A 27,066-nucleotide genomic window follows, 5' to 3' on the forward strand; every position below is an offset into this window, starting at 1 on the left:
AAATGGCAGATTCAGCGCTTGTCAATCAAACTCCCGGCGAAGGGTCAATTGCAGTAAGATGTTTACATGACACGAGCAGAACTCTTCACTCCAGTTTACATGCAGTTTTCATTACTCTAATTATTTGCTCTAAGTATCGTTATACCACACTCAGTTAGGCATACAATGCATGTTTCCGGCCATTGTTTTAATCTACTCACATCAAATTCAAAATTCAAATTCAAAAATTTTTATGGATGTACTGGATATTATTCAGCGCCGTGATGAACAACGCAGTGCCGGGTTTGCCTACGCTGCTGTTGGGTTTTTTGCGCCATCTGGATGAAGATACAGAGCGGAGACTGTGCAACTTGTGTTGGCAGAGTTTAGCGATTTGGTGAAGAGAAAACTTCAGAATAATGCCACTGAGTTCATTCATGAAGTTGTAAAAACAACACACGGCATCCGTGTACATCTAAACACATGCGCAGTTTGGTTGTGCTTACTACGAAGAGCTTAATCACATTTGTTTGATCAAAGTATTGCATTTACATGAGGTAAAGTTTAATCGCAATATTGCCAAAATCCCACTATAATCGCATTATGAGGGTGCATGTAAACGCACTCATTTACTCACTCTCATGTCGTTACAAGATATCAGTACGAATGCTTTATATGATGAACAGGTTTAATTTAGGCTATTATTAACATCAAACTGTCGAACTAACTCCCTTAATTTGATAGTCTGGAAGCTGTGATTGTGATTCTGGTAAGTGTAGCCATCTCCCAAATCATGGATTTACTATATTACTGTGAATCAAGTATATTGTGTAACAGTTCAGGCGGGGTAGAAGGAGAGCTGAAACGGGGACTTTTAGAAGCAGTTTCGAGACAATCCAGACATGCGAGACACATAACACAAGTTTGCATAAAGACAGTAACCGGCAACTCAAGACAGAAATACAGGGCAATATATACCAGAGCAACAAAACACAGATGAAGAACATAATCAGTTAACAGGGGCGGATCTACCGGACTGACACCCTAAGAAAAAGCATTTCCACCCCAGATTTATCTTAGTATAAAATAAAAATGTTAGCATTGTTTTCTGTAACTCATCTTAGTAGCTAAATAAATATCTGTTTGTCAGTAGATGTACATAGACTGTAGGAATATATGAAGAGTTTGGTTCTAAAACGCGATAAACACCATTTTAAAAAAAAAATTGAGTTTCCGCCAAAATCAGTATTGTATCTGGTCGGTATTGAAAAGTCATTTATTAATTTTGCGCAAAATGCGATATCCGTCGTGTTATTCTGTCATGTTTTCTCCCTTTCTTTCCAAAACGCGACAAACGCCAGTCTCCTTTCTCTGCAGAATGCGATATATCTGCTCAACCAATCACAGCACACCATTCCACGCACTGTAAACAGTAATGGCGGCGCTCTGAATACACCCGGCATCCTAGTTTTCCTTATCTTCTTTGTACTTTGTGATCAACAAAAACAGAAAAATGAATAATTTTTATGGCATTGATGATCCTGTGGTGGTTTCTGTGGTGGGGAAGAAACGCAAGTCATCGAAATGTAATCATTTATGTGAGGAGATTAAGAAGATGAGGCACTCGAGTCGGGAAGAGGAAAAATGCCGACTGTTGCTTGTTCCACGACCGCATCAAACTTCTGTCACGGTCCCCAAAACTGAATCATGAACAGTTTTCAAAAGCTGTTTTTAATACCAACGTACTCTGTAAATGTGTTTATTTTAACCGTGCGGTGGCGCCAGATACCCTTTAATCGGTAATGACAAACGGAGACATAATTCATTTATAACATTAACAAGATGACTCGTTGAATTCATTTTGGGAGCAACTAATGTATTTTTAGTCAAATGCCTGTATATAAGATTAGTATTGGCAAAGGTTAGAGGCTGTCATATATATGAATCAACTTACTTTGTTGTGTATTTTCAATATGAAAAATAACTTTTATATTGATGGATTAATTGCATTTTGAAAAAAAAAAAAAAAAAAAAACGTGTCATGGATTTATTGCATTTTGGGGAAAAAATAATCTGTTTTTATAATAAACTTTTAAAATCAAAATGTAGATTTGAGTTTTTAATGTCTTTATAACCAAAAGATGCTGAAAAGTTTGAAACAGAAAATAGTGGTTTTCATCTTGCCACTTTCTTGGAAACACCTTTTTACTCAAATTAATCAAAATGGAGTTATAGCGTTTTGGAACCAAACTCTTCATATGTAGCTTAATTAATAAGCTCTCTGTGTTTATCTTCTTTTGTATTCCACTTTAGGTTTCCCAGGAGGAAACAACAGCAATGGACATGAACAAAAAGCACCCAATGGAGGTAAGCGATTAACAGTGCAGGTGCAGCAGAAAAATCTGCTGATGTTTTCTAAAGTTGTGTAGCATGTAAAAACACAGCAACATGCAATAATGGCACATACTGTAATAAGTATTACATTCTTAATATAATAAAATGTTTGTAATGTAATCACTTTAGTTTTGTAATGTAGTAATTTTTAGTTACTGGAGCTTAAATTAATAAGGATTTTTAAATTGTGGGAAATTTTAATACATTATGAACTCCCCAAAAACATTGTCATATTGTAATAGTTTCTATACCAAAACAATAGTATTCTCTTTAGGGCATAACAAATATTGATGCATGTTTAGTTTAGTTTTTAACTATTAAATGCACTAGATTTAAATTGTCATGTATTTATTGTTGTTATTATTATTAATAATATTTAAGGAGTTTAAAAAAAAATATTGCATGAACTAAGGGTGCTCCGATTGATCGGCTACCGATCGCTATCGGCCGATAATCGCTTTGGGAAGTTTGATCGGCAGTCTCTATAAAGGCCGATCTCATAAAGCGATCTCATGCAAGGTATGGCATGACATGCAGCGGCACCATCTTAAATTCTGTCAGGCACGAGTAAAATAATTATAATGCTGAAGGTGAGGTACAATTCATATTTCTTTATTAAATAACTTACAAAGTAATTTGAAATCTTTTGGAGAGATATTATTTAACAAACAGCATGAGTGAATCTCTCTTTCCCCCTCAAAATGCGCAAATGGCTTCACATCACATCTGCTCTGCACTATAAGAGCTGCACACTGCATAGCTTACACAGGTATTGTCACTTGCACAATTGAGGCAGTGTTGCATCTTCACTAAAGTTTATAATTTGCATTTCTTTTTAAGTCTTGCCAGTGAAAACCACTCAACACTCGCGCGCACTCCTAGCGACGCTCAAAGCGCACACACAAGGCTGCCTCACAAACAGCTTGTGAGTACCAAATTGCGCTTAGATGGTCAAATACACACATGTATTTACAACATTATCGTCTTGAGGAGTATGCAGTATGCATGTAAACACAGTTGGTTTTGTCTTAAATGAATGTAAACTGTTTGAGTATATGAGTATTTAGATCTGTGCATTTATTCTTGAAGTGACCGCAGCTTTATAATCCTGCTGTTTTTTTTTTTTTTTTGTCTTTTTTTGTCTTTTGTTGTTTAACATTAATGATACTCACTGCTCTTGATCTTTTTTGTAACCTTAAAGGATTAGTTAACTTCAGAATTAAAATTTATTCACCCCCATGTCATCCAAGATGTTTGTCTTTCTTGCTTCAGTCGAAAAGAAATTTGAGGAAAACATTCCAGGATTTTTCTCCATAGACTGGACTTCAGCGGCTACCAATGGGTTGAAGGTCCAAATTGCAGTTTCAGTGCAGCTTCAAAGGGCTCTACACGATCCCAGACGAGGAATAAGGGTCTTACCATTGGTCATTTTAAAAAAAAAAAAAAACAATATTTTTTTTTTTTTTTTTTTTTTAAACCACAAATGCCCATCTTGCACTGCTCTGTGATGCACGGCATATTACATAATCACGTAATGTTACCGTGATAGGGCGGATTTTCTCCTCCAACTTCAAAATCGTCCACTATCATTGTTTTACCTTTTTTGTTAAGGGTGTTTGACTTAGTCTTTGCACATTCGCTGCGTGTGACCTTTCCAGCGTGATTACGTAATACGTGGCGCATCACAGAGCAGTGCAAGATGAGCAGTTGTGGTTAAAATATGTAGAATTTATTTATTTTATTTTGTACAAAATGACCGATCATTTGGCTAGATAAGACCCTTATTTCTCAGCTGGGATCATGTAGAGCCCTTTGAAGCATTGAAACTGCAATTTGGACCTTCACCCCGTTGGTAGCCGTTGAAGTCCACTATATGGAGAAAAATCCTGGAATGTTTTCCTTAAAAACCTCAATTTCTTTTTGACTGAAGAAAGAAAGACATAAACATCTTGGATTACACAGGGGTGAGTAAATTATCAGGAAACTTTAATTCTGAAGTGAACTAATCCTTTAAATGTAAGGATTAATCTGCATTTAATTTATTCAGGGCAGAGCATCCAGTATTATATTACATTTGATTTCTTATTACATTTCTTTTGTATTTCTTACCTCAATATTAGTTTTAGACCTTCCTACCTACCTGGGGGATTCACCCCATTTTCAAAAATGAAATTCAGGCCCTGAACGAATGTCTGTAAAAATCCTGATTGGAGCATCCCTATAAATAATTCTACATGATAAAAAGAACGTTTCAAAAAGATTGGTATCGGTGATCGTAACTGCAGATACTGCTTCCTGTGATCGGCTCCAAAAATCCTGATCGGAGCACCCTTAACATGAACCATTTAAGACGGGGGTTGCCAGCCCACCTCCTAGAGAGCCATCCTGCAGAGTTTAGCTCCAACCCCAAACAATATATGTGCAGAGAAAGAATGCTTAAATTACTTTTCAAATCCAACAGAGAAAAAAAAAAAATGAAAATTGTATCACACTTCAAATTCTTCTGGACCTACCTGTATGCAGACAAGAATGTCATTAATGTAATTTAAAAAAAATGTTTTGTGCTCACAACTTCATTATGTTGACAGTAAATTATTATTATAAACAATATTTTACTTATCATTGATTACAAAATATAATAAATAATATAAGATTTTGTTTTGAGAGAATTACATTATGAACATTTTATTACATTAATATAATTACATTACATACTGTATAATAATAATTACGTGCAATTACTACATTCTGATACCACAGCAGTGGTTCATTTGTGGCAACACTGCACAAATGTGTTGCAGAAAACAATGTTTTCTTGCTGTAGTTTGGTGAGTTTCAACAGAGATACTCAAAGATGCTTAGTACAACGACTATACGCATTTTTGGTTCATAAAGTATGTAAAACTGATTGATTATGCAGTATATTTATATTAAAGGTTAATTGTAAAATATTAATAAAATATACAGTCACAAACCTATAAGTAGTTTGAGACTACACTCTTTTATATTTTGGCCTACATCAAGATTTGCTCAAAATGTTGTCATGAATTGCAAGCAAATTTTTCTCATAGGTAACAGTTTCCCTCTTATTACAGGAATCAACGGAACGATCTAATGGAAGACATTGTCCAAAGCAGTAATAACATGCCATATGTGTGCCACAACAGTTGCTTTTTGTGCCACAGAAAACAGGAACATTACCTGAGGATAAGGATCTCACATCTATGCTCATTTCTGCAGGGTTCCCACGCATCCTGGAAAAGCCTGGTTGTCCTGGAAAACTAGTCCCCCTAGTTTTTAGTTCTGAGCGATATAGGATGTCATGAGACGCTGACACGATGCACTGTGAATTACACAATCAGAGATTCATTCACTTCTCGCGCAGCACAAACTAGTGTTGTGAACATGAGGTGCAGGCAAATGTGATTTTGATTTTCTGCAAGTCCACTAAATAAGTTAATACAAGTCACTTATATTTTGGAAGAAATATTGTTTCACCAACAGAAATAGTTCCAAACAAAACCGGAGCAATCTACAATTTTGAACAAATCATTTGAGAAAGTGGTTCAATGACCCATTCATAAAAGACTGTCATTTGCTTAGTTCGTAGATGAATGAGCTTTTTGAATGAATCGTTTGAAAGATTGACTCTAACAGCTTTCCATCCACCTATTTTTATTTGCATTTTGGAGTATGGCATAAGAAAAACGCTGAATGGAAACTCAAAGATGAACATAAACTCAAAAAATGTGCATAAAAAAAGGTATGCCTTCAAATGGTATACATTTTTTTTATGTGATACGAAAACGTTCATAAACTATGATGGAAACACTTTTACTGAATAAATGGCTTGATGCGAATCAAAAAAGACATGTGACTTTGCAATGGGATGGCAACTGGACCAATCAACAGACTGATCTCGGTGCACAGCATCTGAAATGCTGTTTTGGTAATTCTGTAATGCCTGAGCAAAGTCTATCGTTAAAGTGGTTTGGTTTAATTCCGTCCCAGAAGCGTTCACAAACACCAGGCATCTGAATGCAAGATAACATGACATAACATTATTGTGTTTCATCTGCACGCTCTGAGGCGCAAATAATTTATTATATATGAAAATTTATATATACAGTGGCTTATAATGCAGCAGCTTCCGTTTTTTTCTTAGTGATATTTAGCGCCAGTGTATCAGGAAATGATGATTTTGAATATAGAAAGCGTGCTTTACAAAAAAGAAAAGACAATGAAGTACAACTGAATACTGCCAATAATATGGTAAATAAAAACAATGTCCTGGAAAAGTCCTGGAAAATAATCTCTGAAAAAGATTGGGAGCCCTGGTTTTGTCTAAGTGTGTTGTGCTTATGTTTTGAAAAATGATGTGACTGTTATTCTGATAAACCACTTTGGTTGCCTAACAATTGTTTATTGGAAGATTTGAATTGGTTGACTATGGAAAAGCTTTATTTTTTCTTCTGTATTTGTAGTTTTTTATTTAATAAAGCACAATTGATCATGTCATGTATTGAGTTGTCATGTATTGAGCACAACTGACTAAATGACAGATGATTCAATTTAAAAAAATTGAACAATTTGAAGGTAACAAATTAATTTATAAAACAAGGCCATATTAAAAAGCAATATTTTAAAAATCATTCTAACAGTTTCTAGTATTTTGAGCTCAGTTCTCAGTTTGTTCAAATGTTGTTTCTAAATAATATTATATAAAACTGATATTAAACATTTTTTCTTTGTGTGGATCATGTCCCCAGACCACCCAAGTTCACACATTTGTCACCTGTTTCACCCCTGATAAGCTTATATCTCTGGACAGTTAGGTGCTTGCTAGAAATGTACATCTTGTACAGATAGAGATAAAAAATTGTATTCCAAGTTAGCACAAACACAAGAGGATTCACACACTCCAACTGCCAGTGGTTCACCTGGGCCGTATTCATTGAGACTACAAGAAAACTGATAAAAATCACAGCAGCTTGCAGACAACAGAAATAAGTCAATAGGCTTGTTTGAGATGCATCAATGCTGCGCAGACCGATTGGTGTATGACATCAAAGTACAGCGAGAGCTGATTAGAGAGCATACAACTCATGTTTTTGAATCGCTCTTGCAGTACTTTGATGTCATACACCGATTGGTCTGCGCAACGCTGATGCATCTCGAACAAGCCTATTATAATCCATCATGAACACCTGAGTGACTCTTAAGACAAGCTTACAATACATGATTTTAAGGTACAAACAGATCCAAGGTCTGTGATAAAACCCCCAGATTAAGGCCAAATCAGCACTTGTTAATAATGAGCAGGTCAGTGATGTGATCTGAGCCAGTCTCAAGAAGTCACATGCTATGATAATACCCCCCCCCCCATAGCGTAAAAAAACGCGCTATAATAATATCCGACAAGTTTTAAAATCGCCACATGATCTTTTAGTTTGTGCGATGCAACAAGGTCGAACTAATCCAGCCAATCACAGTGCAGACAGTATAAACAAATCTTGTAATGCATTCATTTGTAGCGAATTAGCTCAAATGGTGAAATATATATAATTAAATTATAATGCATTATGATCAATCATAAATATAAATCAACCATAAAGGGAGATTACCTTTCATGTAGTGTGTAACATAGTTCTAAGTTAATGAAAACATCCTGCAGTTTTAAATCTGATTTAAGTCTCTCAAAAGCAAGAGTCGATTCTGAGTCAGTTAAGTGAGTCATTTGTAAAACAAATCCAAAGCCGCTTCATTGTGACGTCACAACGAAACATTAGCATATTGCCCGCCCACTTATTGAGCGTGCAGACACCAGGGAAAATTCTTTTTTTCTACAATACCACAGCAGTGCAATCTTTTGTTGTGTTCCCGTCATTTTACTGATGACTGCTTCTCAAACCACGGGGAGTTTAACACAGGATTCACAAAACGCTTGGTCTTAAAATATGGATCAATGTCCAGTTTATTTGGACCAGCTTGGTCCTCTGAATCTCAACCCGTAAGTATGATTAATAATTGATATTTATATTTTCTTGCGATCGTTCAAAATTTATAGTTTTGTATGTTATGTTTTGTAAGGTACACCCTAGTCTGTGTGTCTCCTGCTAACCAGCTAACTCACGTTCTGCTATTCAGATGTGGGTCCAATATTGTCTAAAAATGTGTCGATTAATGCAGCTTGTCTGTCTTATTACTTGGAGTAATGATCAAGGATGGAGCACGACTTTTGCAAAATGTAATGCATTATCAGCTATTCATGTTTGTGCTCGGCTAACGTGAGAGTTTCTCTAGCGATATCCCAATTTCGTCGGTCACTACTGACGTACGTCGAACGTGACCGACTGAAAGGGAACAAGCCTAGTGATTCAACTATTAATATGAATGACCTGTCAAAAGTCAGCTTAATTGTTAAGCAAGATGTTAATGAGCCCCCGTACTTCAGAGGTGATGGGGAAGAGAAAATTTGTGTTGACGAGTGGGTAGAGACAATAAGAGTGTACTTGAGAAAGCGTGAAGTGCCCTTGAAAGATCAAGCCGACGAAGTTTGAAGGGCAAAGCATGTGATGTAGTAAAAGTTGGACTGAGAAGTAACCCATTGTTAAACCTCAGTGATGGTCCAAAGCCAATTTTTGACCTGCTCAAGCAACATTGCAGTGATACTGTGTATTCGTGCATGCCTTTGGCAGATTTTTATGCCACATTGCCCTTGAAAAATGAGAAACCATTTGACTACTGGATTAGGCTGCACAATGCTATTGACATTGCCGGGGAGGGACTAAAAAGACAAGGAAAAACTCTCGATGACCCTTTGCGAGAAGTCACTGTGATGTTCGGAATTGCCCAGATCCAGAGCTGGCTCTAATATTCAAGTGTAAGCCACTGGATGAATGGACCGCAGCTGATGTGCAGATAAGACTGGATGAGTATCAGAGGAAGAGTAAGCTCCTACAACGCAAGTCTAATGTACATGTGAGTGGCATTGCGTGCCATGCTCAGTCAACAGACGTTTTGTGTGCTCATGGCCATGGTATGGAGAAAAATACAGCAGTGGTGCCATCTCAGGATACTGAACACTGTACTCAGGATCAGTCTTTGAGTCACATGATCAGTCTTTTGGAACGAGTTTTGGACCAGGGTTCTTGTCAGCAGGCGACGAGAGTGAACAGATCTCAACATAAAGTAAGGAGTGGAGTAACCAAACAAAATGTAGCATGTGAAGTATGCGGTGATGCAAGTCATGACACTTTTTCACACTGCCGAATAAACCGTTTGTGCTTTAACTGTCATGCCTCTGGCCACAGAGCTTCAGCTTGTTCTGCCGGGACTGCCCTCAAACCACAAGTTCAACAGAGCAGTCCTGACTCTGTTCAGTTGGGAAACTAGATGGCCCACATGAGGAGGGGACTAGTGGAGGGCCATGCATTATGTCCCCGTGTAATGAAGATATTGATTTGGCATGTTTATTCTGAATTTTGCAATAGTGTTGATGACAAGACAAAAGTGATTTTTCAAAATGTGCAGAGACTTAACACAAATGATGATCTGTTCTTTACTGATGTTTGGATACACGATGTTGTTTCGCTGCGAGGCATGCTTGATAGTGGGTCTATGGCCTGCACTATGAGTACGTAAGCCCTGTCCAAACTCGTAGAAGCAAAAGTACTCACCTCAGATGAGGTTTCTCCAACACTGCTCACACTGATTGGCTGTGGAGGTCAGAAAACAAGCCCACTGGGAGTATGTGATGTACAGATGAAAGTGTTCGACTGCTCCTTCACTGTACCTGCTTTAATTGTTGATGGGCAAAATGCTGACCTAATTTTGGGAAGTAATGTCATAAAACATCTCATTCATGACATTAAGATATCAAGTGATTTCTGGGGCAGAGTATCTGACTCGCAGGGCAAAAATTCAGATACAGGAGATTTGATTCAACTTTTGTGCAATGTTGAATCATGGAAAGGAACGGACCCGCCTACTAAAGTAGGAACTGTAAAACTTAAACATGCTGTCACTCTAGAGCCCATGAAAGAACATATAGTGTGGGGAAGGCTGGTTAGTGACAAAATCCTATCTGCAGGCAGTACAATCGTTGTGGAGCCCAGCACAGCATGCACTGCACCAAGAAATGTGTTGGTGGGCAGGATAGTTGTATCCTTATGGGGGGATGGCAGTACACCAGTTAAAGTTATCAACCCATCGAACAAGCCTGTCTGTCTGAAACGCAACTGCAAGCTGGCTGATGTGTACACCTGCATGGCTCTTGAAGACTTTGATGTTGACTGTCTTGACATGTCTTTTCAACAGAGGAAAGATTTGCAGTGTGATGTAGTAGAGACCGAAAGTCAGGCTAATTGCAGTAACAAGCAGTGTGAGTCTGAGAAACAACACGGCACGCCGCATGGGCTGGCTTGCTCGACGCTGTCTAGCCTTGGACTCCAAGATATTGACATAAGCTCAAATTCTTTGACACCTTACTGGAGAGCGAGGTTAGCTGAACTGTTGATCAAGTATGAGTCAATATTTTCACGTCACGGACTGGACTGTTATAAGGCCAAAGGTGTTGTTCATAGAATCTGCCTTAGTGACACCAAACCTTTCAGGCTTCCTTACAGAAGGTTGTCACTGTCACACTATGAGAAGCTGCGAGAGGCCTTAGATGACATGGAGGAGCTTGACATAATCAGGAAGTTGATGAGTGATTATGCATCGCCTCTGGTGTTAGTCTGGAAAAGGAATGGTGACCTGAGGCTGTGCACAGACTTCCACTGGCTAAATGCGCGCACCGTCAAAGATGCACATCCTCTTCCGCATCAAGCGGACGCACTTGCAGCTCTAGGTGGTAACGCATTATTTTCTACCATGGACCTAACATCAGGTTATTACAACGTGGAAGTGCACGAGGACGACATGAAATTCACAGCTTTTACTACTTCATTAGGCCTATATGAATATAATATGCTTCCGCAGGGCCTATGCAATAACCCTGTGATGTTCATGAGGATGATGAATATATTTGGCGATCAGAACGTCAGGAGCATGCTGTGTTATTTCAACGACATCCTTGTTTTCGCTCCTGATGAACAGCTTACTTTGGAACGACTAGAGATGGTATTCCAGAGACTTCAGGCTCACAATTTGAAACTGTCTCAAAAGAAGTGTCATTTTATGAAACCTTCCGTTAAGTTCCTTGGCCACATTGTGAGTTGTAACAGCGTGGCTACAGATCCTGAAAAGGTCAGAGCTATTGTTGACATCACAGAATAGGATCTTATGGAAGATGGCAGACATTCCATCACAGACGAAAATAAGGTCGTTTTTGGGGATGGTTTTCTACCAGCAGTATATTGAAGGCTGTTCTCGCATTGGTAGACCCTTCTTTGCATTAACATCAGGCATGAGGAAACCAAAGTGCCCTATTGTGCTCTCTTGGAGGAGTCTCAGATAGTGAACACAGAGAATGTCCAAGATGTGTTCCGCTGGTCATGTCACCCTTTTGAGGTATATGCTCAAGACAAGCCCTGTTCAGATATTGAGGTGAATAATGCTGCTTTATCTAGGCAGTCTGGTATCTCTCATGAGGACATTTCTGCTATACTGGACAGCAGTAGACACCAGGAAAGTCAAGTTCAGCCATATGCTTACCTGCTACCACAGCTGCTTGAGACAGTTATTCCATCTCATTTGTCAAATGATCCAGTACTGTCTAGGCAAGAGCTGACAGACTTACAACATGCTGATCCTGACCTGAACAGCGTGCTCTTCTTTGTGGGGCGCAAACGTAGGCAGTCCAGGAGAGAGAGGAACAAGGAGTCACCGGGTGTTCTTCGGTTTCTAAGACACTGGAACAAACTATCAGTGAGAATGGATTTATTATATCGAGTCTCTAAAGATGTCATCACAAGGAAGAAGACTTTTCAGTTTATTGTGCCTGCCACTCTTCGAGATGTAGTGCTCAAGGGAGTGCATGATGAAGCTGGACACCAGGGGCAACACAGGACGCTCTACCTAACCAGACGTCGGTTCTACTGGCAAGGGATGGAAAGGGATGTTAAAGAGTTACGTATTATGCTGCAGAAGATGCATTGTCAGCAAGTCACCAGAGCCTGAGGCGAGAGCTCCGCTTGAAAGCGTTAAAACATCAAGACCACTTGAGATGGTTTGTGTGGATTTTTGGTCTGCTGAAGACTTGTCCAATAAGTCTCTGGATGTATTAGTCGTGACGGACCATTTTACTAAGCTGGCACAGGCTTACCTTTGTCCTAATCAATCTGCAAAGGCAGTTGCGAAGCAGCTCTGGGACAACTTTTTTTGCATTTACGGGTTTACCGAGCGAGTACATTCAGATCAGGGAGCCAGTTTTGAAAGCAGTCTTATTTCTGAAATGCTTCGGCTTGCTGGTGTTCAAAAATCCCATACGACTCCTTACCACCTGATGGGTAACGGGGCCGTCGAGAGATTTAACCGCACGTTAGGCAACATGATTCATGCATTACCACCTACAGCTAAGCACAGATGGCCTCAAATGTTGAAGTCTCTCACTTTTTGCTATAATGCAACAATACACGAGACAACTTGCTTTCCTCCATTCCAGTTGATGTTTGGTAGAACTCCCAGGTTGCCCATCGACATGATGTTTGACTCTGTGTTGCTTGATGACCAGGTGGTCGACTACAACCAGTATGTGCAGTCTTTCAGAGATGATTTTACCCAAGCTATGAAAGTGGCCCAGTGTTCTGTTTCAAAACAACAACTGAGGCAAGCAAATCTCTACAACAAAAAGCAGAAAGGTGCTCCAGTGAACATCGGCGATAGAGTGCTGCTGGCCAATAAAGGTGAGCGTGGAAAGAGGAAAACTGCTGATAGATGGGAGAGTCATATCTACATAGTGACAGGAATGAACAATGAGATCCTTACATTCCGAATCAGAAATTGTGTGACTGGTATGGAGAAAGTTGTTCATAGAAATCTCATTATGCCAGTGAACTTCCTACCTCTCCAGAACAAAGTTTCTGATGTTGATGCTTGCGAGAATGTTGCCTCAAGCACATCGAGTCTGTCTGCAAGTGAAGCTGTCGAAATGAGCTTGCCTGTCAATGAACCAGATGAGAGAACTGTGGCATGGGTGTCTGAACTCCCAGCTTCCGAAGAAGTTAACCTTTCTGAATCTGCTTCTGTCCAGTTAAGTGTAGATGAACAGCCTACTTCCCTGACTGTACCATGTGCTACAAGCCTCAATGGACAGACATTTGAGACAGAATGCAGATCTTTGACATGTGAACCTGACAATGACAAGAACATGGATCAACCCGATGAAGGCATACATACTGATGCTTTAGCCACTGACCAATCACAGCAGTGTTCCAGAGCTTCTTCCAGTCAGGGTGGTTCACTGACTGTCAGAACCAGATGTGGGAGGGTGGTTAAACTAGTCATTAGACTGATCCAGAATATGCATCAGAAGGTTTTGTCTGGGTTGTAGTGTTTTTTTAGTTCATATAGGTGTTTGATTCTCATGAAAATGATCTAATTTGTTGATTAATTCCTATGATTAATTTTTGTGATTAAATTCTGTGATTAAATTTGAATATCTGTGATTGCGGTACCTTGTAAGGAAGAGAATTTAAGAGTGATCTAAAAATTAGATGAGATTCTATTAAATACTGTGCAAAAATGACCACTAAATGTATGTAATGTGTAACAAGCATGTTATTCCTGTGAGTGTTTAGAGGCTTTGCAGCCCTCTTACATTTCTAATTCTGCAAAGAATAGTCTTAAGACAGGAGCATTTAGTGTTTCATGTGATATACAGTATTGTCTTTGGTACTATGGTACAGTTTATTCTTCCCACTTTTTGCTTTTCTTTGTTGTTATTTCATTTGGTTACATGTACCTGGTTGTTGTTTTTTTCTTGGGTGACTTTGTGGCATTTTGATGTTTTAAGTTGTGCTTTTTTTGTTTTGTCATGTGCAAGTGGAAGTCAGCAGGGGGGAATGTAGCAGTTGTGTATTTAGAAAATTATTTTGTGATTCCACTTGCCATGACCATATTTGAGGTTTCCTGCTGCCATGCTGACTTGGGGGGGTAAGTGCACTTTGTTTCTTCCCAGTCTGCATGAGACGCATGAGGTAGGTCGCACAAAGTTTTGCGGTGATTCAATTAAGGCAGTATTTCATGTAACAGTTGAATTCACATGATATATTTGTATGATTGTGATTCAAAGCCCCTCTGTGATGTACACTCAGATGTTTCATTGATTATTTTTTTTATTTACTAGTTATTTTTAATATCTGTAATTTTCTCTTTCTCGCGTCGTGCATTGCTGCCGCACGCTGGTTTATATGCTGCACAAATCCTCATATATTTCCATTTGTGTTATCCAGGTACATGCTTCATTGTTATATGTTCTTAAAATGTGTTTTTGTGAAAGTACAGGTGCTGGTCATATAATTAGAATATCATCAAAAAGTTGATTTATTTCACATTTATTTCACAAAAGATGTGGTAGAAAAAAATATACAAGCAATAGGGATAACCGCACCCTGGAGAGGATAGTGAAACAAAACCCATTCAAAAATGTGGGGGAGATTCACAAAGAGTGGACTGCAGCTGGAGTCAGTGCTTCAAGAACCACTACGCACAGACGTATGCAAGACATGGGTTTCAGCTGTCGCATTCCTTGTGTCAAGCCACTCTTGAACAACAGACAGCGTCAGAAGCGTCTTGCCTGGGCTAAAGACAAAAAGGACTGGACTGCTGCTGAGTGGTCCAAAGTTATGTTCTCTGATGAAAGTAAATTTTGCATTTCCTTTGGAAATCAGGGTCCCAGAGTCTGGAGGAAGAGAGGAGAGGCACACAATCCACGTTGCTTGAGGTCCAGTGTAAAGTTTCCACAGTCAGTAATGGTTTGGGGTGCCATGTCATCTGCTGGTGTTGGTCCACTGTGTTTTCTGACGTCCAAGGTCAACGCAGCCGTATACCAGGAAGTTTTAGAGCACTTCATGCTTCCTGCTGCTGACCAACTTTATGGAGATGCAGATTTCATTTTCCAACAGGACTTGGCACCTGCACACAGTGCCAAAGCTACCAGTACCTGGTTTAAGGACCATGGTATCCCTGTTCTTAATTGGCCAGCAAGCTCGCCTGACCTTAACCCCATAGAAAATCTATGCGGTATTGTGAAGAGGAAGATGCGATATGCCAGACCCAACAATGCAGAAGAGCTAAAGGCCACTATCAGAGCAACCTGGGCTTTATAACACCTGAGCAGTGCCACAGACTGATCGACTCCATGCCACGCCACATTGCTGCAGTAATTCAGGCAAAAGGAGCCCAACTAAGTATTGAGTGCTGTACATGCTCATACTTTTCATGTTCATACTTTTCAGTTGGCCAAGATTTCTAAAAATCCTTTCTTTGTATTGGTCTTAAGTAATATTCTAATTTTCTGAGATACTGAATTTGGGATTTTCCTTAGTTGTCAGTTATAATCATCAAAATTAAAAGAAATAAACATTTGAAATATATCAGTCTGTGTGTAATGAATGAATATAATATACAAGTTTCACTTTTTGAACGGAATTAGTGAAATAAATCAACTTTTTGATGATATTCTAATTATATGACCAGCATATGTATATGCCCAGTCTGCATGAGACGTCACAGCGCGTCGTGCATTGCTGCCGCACGCTGGTTTATATGCTGCACAAGTCCTCATATATTTCCATTTGTGTTATCCAGAATAAAAGGAGGACCTGATGGCAAGAATTTTCACAGTCTGTCTTTGATTCCGACACAACGCAGAAAACACACCGCTACAAAAGCACAGCAATTGATAAACTATTATTTGACAAAAAAGTCAAAACTGCATTTAGGATATGGCAAGGCTACTTGCACACCAGTCTGCAAGTATGCAGACTTGAATAAAATTGTCATTTCAATAAATCTACATTTTGATAAATGTGAAATCGATATTATTAAAGTATTATTGCAGTGCAAAAACTGTGTATAAACAGTAGTTCCTTTGTTTCAGTTGCTGATGAAGATTAGTCACCTTTATTTATATAGCGCTTTTAACAATGCAGATTGTGTCAAAGCAGCTTTACAGTGATAACTGGTATATAATTTTGGCTGCACAGCAGCTCTTAAAGAAAATGGTGTCATTATCCATCTTAAGTAAATTCAGTATTGATTCATTCCGATGTAAGAATCAATAGTTATTCATTTAGTTCATTTATCTATATCAGCACTGGAGTAAACAGTGATGTCATCATCCAGCTCAGCTCAGTTTGCATACAATGGTGTCAATGCAGGCAGATCAAACACTGTTGAATATCAAATGTCTAGTGAGCAGCAGCAGCAGCTGGCATCACATCTCCAGGAGGCAGCCGGGTGATGCTCAAGGTGACAAAAATGATGCACATATAAGGAATTATACAAATCTGGAGGATGTAGATCCTGTTCTAGATTGTAATTGTCCTGAAAAAAAATCAAACTGATCAAAATTACAAAACGCCTCTTTTTTTTGTTTATTATAGCACAGACAACATATACTATAATATATATCACTTTTGCCAGTGTGGTTCGATATACAGTGCAGCCAAGTTCCCTTACGAATTGTTTTTCCAATTGTTCGTGAATCCGAAAATTACTGCTTCCCGGCTAACTCAGAAGTCGTCTGAGAAATGTAATCCTATCCGAATATGTCTGAGATTCATTATGTAATTGTTTGGGGAGCTGATTCTCTAAATGTTGAAGTCCGCTCCACTTTCATCATGGATAAAGGTCTTTTTGCCATCCGACAAAATAATAACATGAAATCAATAAGATCATCCCGATCACAGAGACTAATAGCAGAGTTAGGTAAGAATCTAAATGTTTTTTTTTTTTTCCTCGATTGTTAACACAAGTGATTCAGTTGGCCCAGTTCCCCAAACCATCAGTTCTCAAATCAAAGACACATTTCTTAAAATGTTTAACAATGACAACATTAGCAAAAATGATGACACGCCAGTGGAAATCTGAGAGAGTGCTGAAAGAATCATTTACGGAGGTTTTAAAGTTAAGTTACACATACAGTATAATTAGCCTACAGTACACAGTACCACTACTTTAGATAAAGGAATTTACTTTTTTTTACTGTACTGTAATTGACAGTATACTGTATTGTATTTTCTTATGCTTTTCATCTACTGCAAGATCACTTTACAATAGTAAAATGAATTTTTTCCCCCAAAAGTTCATTGCTTTATTTTTGTAATGATGGGTCAACAGAGTGGAGATCCATTTGCAGCTTTTATTAAGAATAGTAAATACACAGGTAAGGGCAGAGGCAGAGACGTAAACGGGGACAGGCAATGGTCGAGGCAGGCGGCAGACAAACGGTATCAGGAAGCAGGCAGAGATCAGGGCAGGCGGCAAACAAACACAGTCCAGTAAACAGGCAAGGATCAAGGCAGGCGGCAGAGAATCACAAGAGATAAACAGTCCAATCGGTAACGGTATAACAATCCACAGAAAACGCTTAGAGATGATCACCGGGGCAAATCAAGACTTCGCAATGTGTGTGTGTGTGCGTGCTGCTTAAATAGTGTGAGTGTGATGTGGTGCAGGTGTGTGTGCAATCAGTCCCAGGAATGAGGGCCTATGGGAAATGTAGTCTGAATGATGATCTCAATATTCCGGTGAAGGCTCCCTCCGGTGGTGCGGGGAAGGAAGTGCGGGAGCCTCACTTGTGACAGAGCCCCCCCCCTGCGAGCGGCTCCAGACGCGAGGAGGCGGACGACGCCGGGGTCTACCACGTGGTCGAGGGGCCGGTCTCTCCGGATGCGTCCTGTGAAACTCTTCTGTGAGTGAGGGGTCCAGGATATCATCCACATCGACCCAGGATCGCTCCTCCGGGCCGTACCCCTCCCAGTCGACCAGGTACTGAAGTCTCCCACCCCGGCGCCTGGAATCGAGTAGTTCTCGAACTTGGTAAGCCTCCTCGCCTTCGATCAGCATGGGTGGGGGGTTGCGGGCCTCGGTTCCCTCCGACTCCCCCCTCGGACCACCAGAGGGTTTCAGCAACGACACATGGAAAGTGGGAGAGACACGGTAGTTAGCAGGTAGGTCTAATCGGAATGACACGGGTGTAATTTGTTTAATAATTTGAAAGGGCCCTACAAACCTGGGACTGAGCTTTCTGCAGGGAAGTCGGAGGCGGAGATCTCGTGTGGATAGCCAGACCCATTGACCCACGGTGTACTCTGGACTGGGACGCCGGTGACGATTGGCCTGTACCTCCTGCCTTCTCACAGCGCGCTGCAGATGGTGATGGGCGAGGTCCCAGGTTTCCTCACTGCGTTGCAGCCACTCTGTCACGGATGGTAGATTGGTGGGTTCGCCGGACCAAGGGAAAAGTGGTGGCTGGTAGCCAAGTACACATTTGAAGGGAGTCACGCCGGTGGCGGTTTTCTGGAGAGAGTTTTGTGCGTATTCCGCCCACATCAGGTAACGACTCCAGTCATTTTGATTTTGTTGGCAGTAAGTGCGTAGGAATCTGGTGAGCTCTTGGTTCATGCGTTCGGTTTGGCCATTGGATTCGGGGTGGTATCCTGAGGTGAGACTGACATTGACATTCAGGTGTTTAAAGAAGGCTGCCCATACCCGAGACGTGAACTGTGGCCCTCTGTCTGATACAATGTCCTCTGGTAAGCCGTAAAAACGGAATACATAGTCGCAGAGGGTCTCTGCTGTCTCAAAAGCAGATGGCAGTTTGGGTAGTGGAATGAGTCGACAGGCTTTGGAGAATCGGTCCACAACCGTAAGAATGGTGGTGTGGCCACGGGACACAGGAAGGTCGGTGACGAAGTCAATTGCTATGTGGGACCAGGGACGTTGAGGAATGGGCAGTGGCTGTAACAACCCGGAGGGTACTTGACGAGATGGTTTCGAGGTTTGACAGGCTGTGCAGTTTTTTACAAATTGAGTGGTCTCCGCTAGCATGGTTTCCCACCAGAACCGGTTCTGTAACAGTTGGAAGGTGGCAGTAATACCCGGGTGACCAGAACTGGGAAGAGCATGCACTTGATGCAGTAACTTGTTGCGGAGGGCTTCTGGTACGAACGTGCGATCTGGTGGGCATTCCGGGGGTGGTACCGTCTGAGCGTTGAGTTCGGTGATTTCTGTCATGATGTCCCATTGTACGGGAGCGACCAGAAGTTTGTTGGGGATGATGTTTTCCTCGCTCTTTGTTCTCTCTACCTCCTCCACTTGGCGAGACAGCGCGTCGGCTTTGAGGTTCCTTGAGCCTGGTCGATATGTCACGGTAAACTGAAATCTGGTGAAGAACATGGCCCACCTGGCTTGTCTGGGGTTTAAGCGTTTGGCTGAACGGAGATATTCAAGGTTCTTGTGGTCCGTGAGTATGGTGAATGGGTGCTGTGCTCCCTCCAGCCAGTGCCGCCACTCCTCCAACGCTGCCTTCATGGCTAGTAGTTCCCGGTTGCCTACATCGTAGTTTCGTTCTGCTGCTGATAACTTCCTCGAGTAGAATGCACATGGAAACATTTTGGCTGGATTTCCTTGACGTTGTGAGAGTACGGCCCCGATGCCTGTGCTGGATGCGTCAACCTCTACGATGAAGGGGAGCTCTGGATCTGGGTGACGGAGAATGGGAGCAGTGGTGAAACGTTCCTTTAATTCCTGGAAAGCCTGTATCGCCTCATTGGACCAGGTGAGACGGGTGGATTGTCGTTTGGTCATGGAGGTTAGAGGTGCTGCAATGCCACTGAAGTTCCTTATAAACCGCCTGTAGAAATTAGCGAACCCCAGGAATCGTTGCAGCTCTTTCAGAGTTCGTGGTCGTGGCCATTCTAGAACTGCTCTCACCTTGCTGTCGTCCATAGCCACTCCCTCGTGACTGATGACATACCCCAAGAATGACGTGGATGTGCGGTGAAACTCACATTTCTCGGCCTTAGCGTAGAGTTGGTGTTGAATGAGGCGTTGTAGAACAGCCCGGACGTGTTGAATGTGTTCCTCAAACGTGCTGGAGTAGATGAGGATGTCATCTATGTAAACTACGACCCAGCGGTTGAGCATGTCCCGGAAGACATCGTTGATGAAGGACTGGAACACGGAGGGACTGTTGGCCAGCCCAAACGGCATCACAAGGGTCTCGTAGTGGCCAGTGGCGGTGGAAAAGGCAGTTTTCCATTCGTCCCCCTCTCTGATGCGTATCAGATTATAGGCACAGCGAAGATCCAGCTTGGTAAAGTATTTAGCCTGCCGTAACTGCTCTAGAGCTGCTGGAACCAGGGGCAAAGGGTAACGAAATTTAACGGTGATATCATTAAGTCCACGGTAGTCAATGCAGGGTCTGAGACTACCGTCCTTCTTCTTGACAAAGAAGAAGCCTGATGCCGCTGGTGACGTTGAGGGCCGGATGAAACCTTTGGCTAGCTCCTCTTCAATGAATTTTTTCATAGCAGCAGATTCAGGTTGGGATAAAGGGAATATTCTGCCCTTGGGGGGCGTGGTACCTGGTAGCAAGTCAATGGCACAGTCACTGGATCGATGTGGGGGTAACTCGGTGGCTTTGCTTTTGCTGAAAGCGATTGCCAGGTCAGCATACTCGACGGGAATGTGGGACTCGTCGGAATTAACTGTGTGGATTGATACAGCTTGAACTGGTAATGGGGTGACTTGTTTCAGACAAAGTTCATGACAGGATGAGTCCCATTGAATAATCTGTCCCTCCTTCCAGGAAATATGTGGGTTGTGTGTCCTGAGCCACGGGAGACCAAGGATGACTGGGTTGTTGGGTGAGTGGATGACGTAAAATCTGATGGGTTCATGGTGTAATACTCCTACTTGCAGGACAACCTCAGCAGTAATGTGTGCGACCTTCCCCTCTCCGATGGGCCGACCATCTAGCGCCTCCACTGTCAATTGAGAATCACAAGCCGTTAGAGTGATGTTGTGTTCCTGAATGAAAGTATTTGACATGAAGTTGCCTGCAGCCCCAGAGTCTATGAGCGCATGAGTGGGTATGCGCTGGTTGTTCACAGTCACATGTACTGGTATTTTGAAACTGTTAGCTGAATAGTTGGTGGATTGCTGGGAAGTCACCGCTTTTGGATTAGAGGGACTTGGCCGGATGGGACAATTGATTTTGATGTGACCGGCTTGGCCGCAGTACAGACACAGGTGGAGTTGTCTTCTTCTTTCTCTTTCTTCTGGGTGTAGCGGTGTATAGCCGAGCTGCATGGGTTCTGGAGTGGGGTTGGTTAAAGTTTGGGAAGTGGCTCCATGGATCGGACGTCGAGAGCGGAGTAAATTATCAATTTGGATGGCCAGCTCTATGAATTCGCTAAGCGTTCTTCCCTCGTCACGGCAGGCTAGCTCGGCTTGAAGTTCTAGGGACAGACCTTTGCGAAACAGCAACTTCAATGTGTCGTCGACCCAATTAGTTTGAGCTGCTAGAGTTCGGAAGGTGAGAGCATACTCAGCAGCGGTGGTTTTGCCCTGGCACAGCGACAGCAGTTGATCTCCAGCGCTCTTACCTCCCGCGGGATGTTCGAAAACCTCTTTGAACTTTCGAAGAAATGCGGAGAATGTGGGAAACGCAGAGCCGTCCTCTCCCCACACCGCCGTGGCCCAATCCAGCGCTTTACCAGACAGCAGCGAGCAAACGAAGGATATCCGACTGGAATCGGAGGGATACAGAGCCGGCTGTTGGTTAACAAAGAGTGAGCATTGAAGCAGAAATCCCTTACATTTAGCTGGATTGCCATCAAACTTCTCCGGGAAGGCGAGTCGTGGATTCACTGCAGGAGCGGGAGTGACGGCCTGGTTGTCAGGAGCCGCGGGCGGTGAGGCGGCGACCTCGGGAGGCCTGAATCGAAGGCCCTGTAGAGTCTTTACCAGCTCCTCGGTAAGGGAAGTCAGTCGATTCAACTGATGTTGATGAACTGCGAGCTGGTTGGCCTGGGCGGATAGCTCAGTAGAGGGCTGCATGATAGCTGCTGGATCGCTAGTTGGCGAAGTCTTCTGTAATGATGGGTCAACAGAGTGGAGATCCATTTGCAGCTTTTATTAAGAATAGTAAATACACAGGTAAGGGCAGAGGCAGAGACGTAAACGGGGACAGGCAATGGTCGAGGCAGGCGGCAGACAAACGGTATCAGGAAGCAGGCAGAGATCAGGGCAGGCGGCAAACAAACACAGTCCAGTAAACAGGCAAGGATCAAGGCAGGCGGCAGAGAATCACAAGAGATAAACAGTCCAATCGGTAACGGTATAACAATCCACAGAAAACGCTTAGAGATGATCACCGGGGCAAATCAAGACTTCGCAATGTGTGTGTGTGTGCGTGCTGCTTAAATAGTGTGAGTGTGATGTGGTGCAGGTGTGTGTGCAATCAGTCCCAGGAATGAGGGCCTATGGGAAATGTAGTCTGAATGATGATCTCAATATTCCGGTGAAGGCTCCCTCCGGTGGTGCGGGGAAGGAAGTGCGGGAGCCTCACTTGTGACAATTTTACTGTATCTGCATCTGTAGATTTATTTTTGTATAGTGTAGTAGGCATTGAGCTGCAAAATAATTCCTGAATCACAATAAGGTAAGGTTTTTGTTACAGTGTTATATGATCTCACTAGTGCTCACTGGGCAGTGCAGTAGTCTGTGTATTTGTTACGCTTTATGTGTTTGATTTTGTCAGAAGAGAATAGGTTTTTGACTAGAACATTTTATTTTGACCTGGAGGTTTGAGGTTTGTGCAAGTTGGTGTATTTTGTGATTGTGTTTATAGTTGTGAGAAAATGTTGAATTGTTTCATGAATTGTGTGTTAGCAATCAAGAAAAACAATAACTAGATTGAAAAGTTTGAAAAACAAATTTATGCTGGCTAATTGTCATAAAGCCAACTTAAAGTCTTGTTTAAAAAAGTAAATAGTTTGGTGTGTTAGGCCAGAATATTTAGATGTTCTGGGTGTTTGCTAAAGTGTTGCTAGGTGGTTGCTAGGAGATTATGGGTGGTTGCTAGGCTCTTGCTATGCAGTTGCTGGGGTATTGCTAAAGTATGTGGTTGATGGGGTGTTCTGGTGAACACACAAACATTCCCACCTCTGTTAATAACAGAAACTCAAAAATTGTTTGCAAAACTGGAAATTGAAAAGTTTTCGTTGCTCTTTAACTTGCACTAAAACATGTGATTTATACCATCAAAGTAGCCTGTGTAATATGAATAAAACTGCTCATCTCCATTTGTGATACAAGCTCAGCCTCATTTAGAATCTGTTGATGTTTTTCATATAGTGTCTTTACTTGGTGCCATGATGGATATTGAAATCTTGTTATTTATTTTTAATTTTAAACAGTATAGATGAATACTTTCTGGCAATGCAATATTTGTGAACACAATTGTGTATGTCAGGCCATAAATCTCAAAAAACTATGCATGGGCGCTTGCTTTGGTGTTGCTACCCCTCATAGATCTCATGTCACCCCTTTGCCACCCTATATAAAATTTTCTAGATCCGCCCCTGACAGCCGCCATTTTCTGCAGCCACATTGCTGTCTTTGGAAGTGCTTGAGTTCAGACATCAGTTAACATCAGCAGATTTAGAAAGCCTAATCAAGAGATTTTTAATGATGGGCTCGGGTGTCGCGACCAAGAGTTTTGCTCTGCTTTGTTTTTTGTTTCTCTGCGGGACTTCTCCTTCACTTCAAGCAGGTAAATTATTACATTTTGCGTTTGTTAGAGAAAGGAAGTGAAAGTGACATTTTACGCTTCCTGGTGTAAAACGGCCTTGTAACGACAGAATTAAAATTTGCTTATGCTATAATTAATGACATTTTAAAGTGTATCTATATACTTATATAAGTAAATATATAGCCTATGGTTTTGTTAAATAAAAAAGCTTAACGTTACCATACACAAATTTGACGTTGATCAGTATGGCAGCGGCCTACTGATCATAAGATTGATATAACGTTACCAAGATTAGCTGGATTATCAAAAGAATGAAATCCTAATGGATATATATTCTGACAGAATACCCTGAAAGTAGTAAATCAATATCAGATCCCGTTAGAATTGCTTTTTGGGGATTTTCACTAAAAATGTTCCTCTGTTTTATATAACAATAGATTTAGTCTGTTCTTTCTGTAACTGAAATGAATTGAGAAATTTTTAACCTCACCCACCTCATATTTGATCTGCACTACCCCTTTTATTAAATACACTTATTTTATACATAGCCTATTGTATTATTTTGTATTGCAGAAAAACACTCCCTGTATTATATTTACACGGCCTTGTCCAAACCTCTTGATCTGCCGGGCATCCATGAATTCACTGCTATGGGTCTGCTAGATGACAGACAGATTGACTATTATAATAGCAAGGATAAGAGAAAGATTCCCACACAGCAGTGGATGAAAGAGAAAATGCAGGAGGATTACTGGGAAAAAGGCACCCAGTCAAGAAAGAGCAAAGAACAGTGGTTTAATGTGAACGTCCACATTCTGATGGACCGCATGAGACAAAAAAATGATTCAGGTGAGGAACAGTGATACATTTTAAAATGCATATACATGTAATTATCTTATATTGTTATTAACATCTCACAAACATTTTTTTCATTTGTTTTCTGTCCTTTTCAGATGTTCATGTACTTCAGTGGAGACATGGTTGTGAAGTTGAGAGAAATGAGGGAAATAAACTGAATTTTTCCAAAGGCATTGATGAGTACAGCTATGATGGAGATAACTTTCTGTCTTTTGATGATAAGGAGTCTCAGTGGGTTGCCCCTGTTGATGCAGCTCTTCCAACCAAGAGGAAATGGGATAATGTGCCCATCCTAAACCAGTACACCAAGGGCTACCTGGAGAAAGAGTGTGTAGACTGGCTCAACAAATTCAGAGAATATGGAGACGAGGAACTCAAAAAGAGCTGTGAGTAAAAGTACAGTATTTGTATTTGTTGATTATCTGCAGCTGTCAAATGGAAGTAACTGATAAACTGATTACTGTGTCCTCAGCTCCTCCAGATGTTCGTGTGTTTGCGAAAAAGTCTACCAAAGACAAAACTAAGCTGAAATTCACCTGTCTGGCCACTGGCTTCTACCCCAAAGACGTCATGTTGAACTTAAGAAAATATCGCACATCCATGCCTGATGATGAGGTTGAATCCACAGGAGTCAGACCAAACAATGATGGAACCTTCCAGCTGAGGAAAAGTGTGGACATCAAGAAGGATGAAGAAGCTGAATATGACTGTTTTGTGTTCCACAGTACTCTCAAAGAACCAATCATCGAGAAATGGGGTAGGCAAAGCAAAAGCATTTATTCAATCATTAAAGCAGGGGTGTTTCCTCTGAGGAATCAAGGGTAGCAATGCCTACTTGAAACAACTTAAAAGCATGATCTGTAAGTTTTTTTAGAGAGCAATTAGCTTGGTGAGATTATAGGTACATCTCTGTGTTTGTGATTATCGTGACACGAGTTTACTGAGAGCTACGGGTCTATGGAAGAGAAATTAGGCCAAGCAGAAACTCTTACAAAGCAAAAACAAATACTTGCGGTCCATGAATGTGTCTCTCATAGGATAGCACACACTATCTATAGAATAATTATGAGATACTGGAGTCATCAGTACACCATAATGTGACAAAAGTCACAACCTGTGACAGTGACACCAGTGTTTACCATACATTGATTTATTTGTGGTGGCGTGCCACAGTATCAACATTGACCAGAAATACATTTCAGTGCTCTCCATTAACTAGACTGTGGTGGCCTGAAAATATATTTAAAAGTGCCATAGAATTGAAAATTGAATTTACCTTGGCATAGTTGAATAATAAATGGAAATGACATACCGTGAGCCTCAAACACCATTGTTTCCTCCTTCATATGTAAATCTCGAGCGTGAAAACACCACTGAAAAACAGGCGAGATCTCAACATATCACCGACTGTGACGTAACAGTCAGGATCATTAATATGTATGCCCGCCAAATTTGCATATACCAGCCCATGTTCAAGGCAAGGCAGTATTAACGTCTGGATCATCAGACGTTCTGCAGGTATTGTAAAGCAAGCAAGCAAGGACAATAGCAAAAATAGCAGATAGATCCATAATAACTGATCATGATCCATGATATCATGATATAATTAGTGATATTGGTAAATAGTCTTTCTAAATGTTTCGTTAGCATGTTGCTAATGTATTGTTAAATTTGGTTAAAGTTACCATTGTTTCTTACTGTATTCACAGAGACCAGAGCCATGTCGTTGTTTTCATTTTTAACCCGAAAATGCTTGTAGTCTGTATAATTCATAAACGCAAGAGTGTGTAGCTTTAGCCACGTTAGCCGTGCAGCACACTATCAAACTCATTCAGAATCGAATTTTAGCAAACATCCACAAAAATAAATACCATACTTACGTGATCTGATATGCTGCATCACGAACAGTTTGTAAAGATCCATTTTGAGAGTTATATAAGCTGTGTGAATAACTTCTGTAATATTTATGCAATGTTTAATGGAGTCGCGAGCTTGGGGGTGGGGAGCACGAGCATTTAAAAAAATCTATGGGGTATTTTGAGCTGAAACTTCAGACACATTCTGGGGACACCTTAGACTTATATTACATCTTGTGAAATGGACATTCTATGGCACCTTTAAACTTC

The 27,066-nt window shown here is 41.1% G+C and overlaps 1 protein-coding gene across 7 annotated transcripts in view; it reads left to right on the top strand.

Annotated features, from left to right (window-relative positions):
* Positions 1-27,066, top strand: part of LOC127508831 (zinc-alpha-2-glycoprotein-like) — a 92,710-nt gene that overhangs the window by 56,212 nt on the left and 9,432 nt on the right. For 5 of the 7 annotated variants that reach the window (XM_051887212.1, XM_051887213.1, XM_051887214.1 and 2 more), the window contains exons 7-8: positions 2,293-2,346; positions 5,469-6,891. In XM_051887212.1, coding sequence (XP_051743172.1) covers positions 2,293-2,346; positions 5,469-5,488 — 74 coding nt within the window. In that variant the 3' untranslated portion in view covers positions 5,489-6,891. Of the gene's footprint in view, positions 1-2,292; positions 2,347-5,468; positions 6,892-23,906; positions 24,104-24,655; positions 24,932-25,035; positions 25,327-25,412; positions 25,698-27,066 lie in introns of those variants that run through there. The other 2 variants (XM_051887218.1, XM_051887219.1) reach the window with 2 other exon arrangements.

Source organism: Ctenopharyngodon idella, chromosome 3 (genome assembly GCF_019924925.1).
Source record: "Ctenopharyngodon idella isolate HZGC_01 chromosome 3, HZGC01, whole genome shotgun sequence".
In the NCBI taxonomy this organism is placed as follows: domain Eukaryota; kingdom Metazoa; phylum Chordata; class Actinopteri; order Cypriniformes; family Xenocyprididae; genus Ctenopharyngodon; species Ctenopharyngodon idella.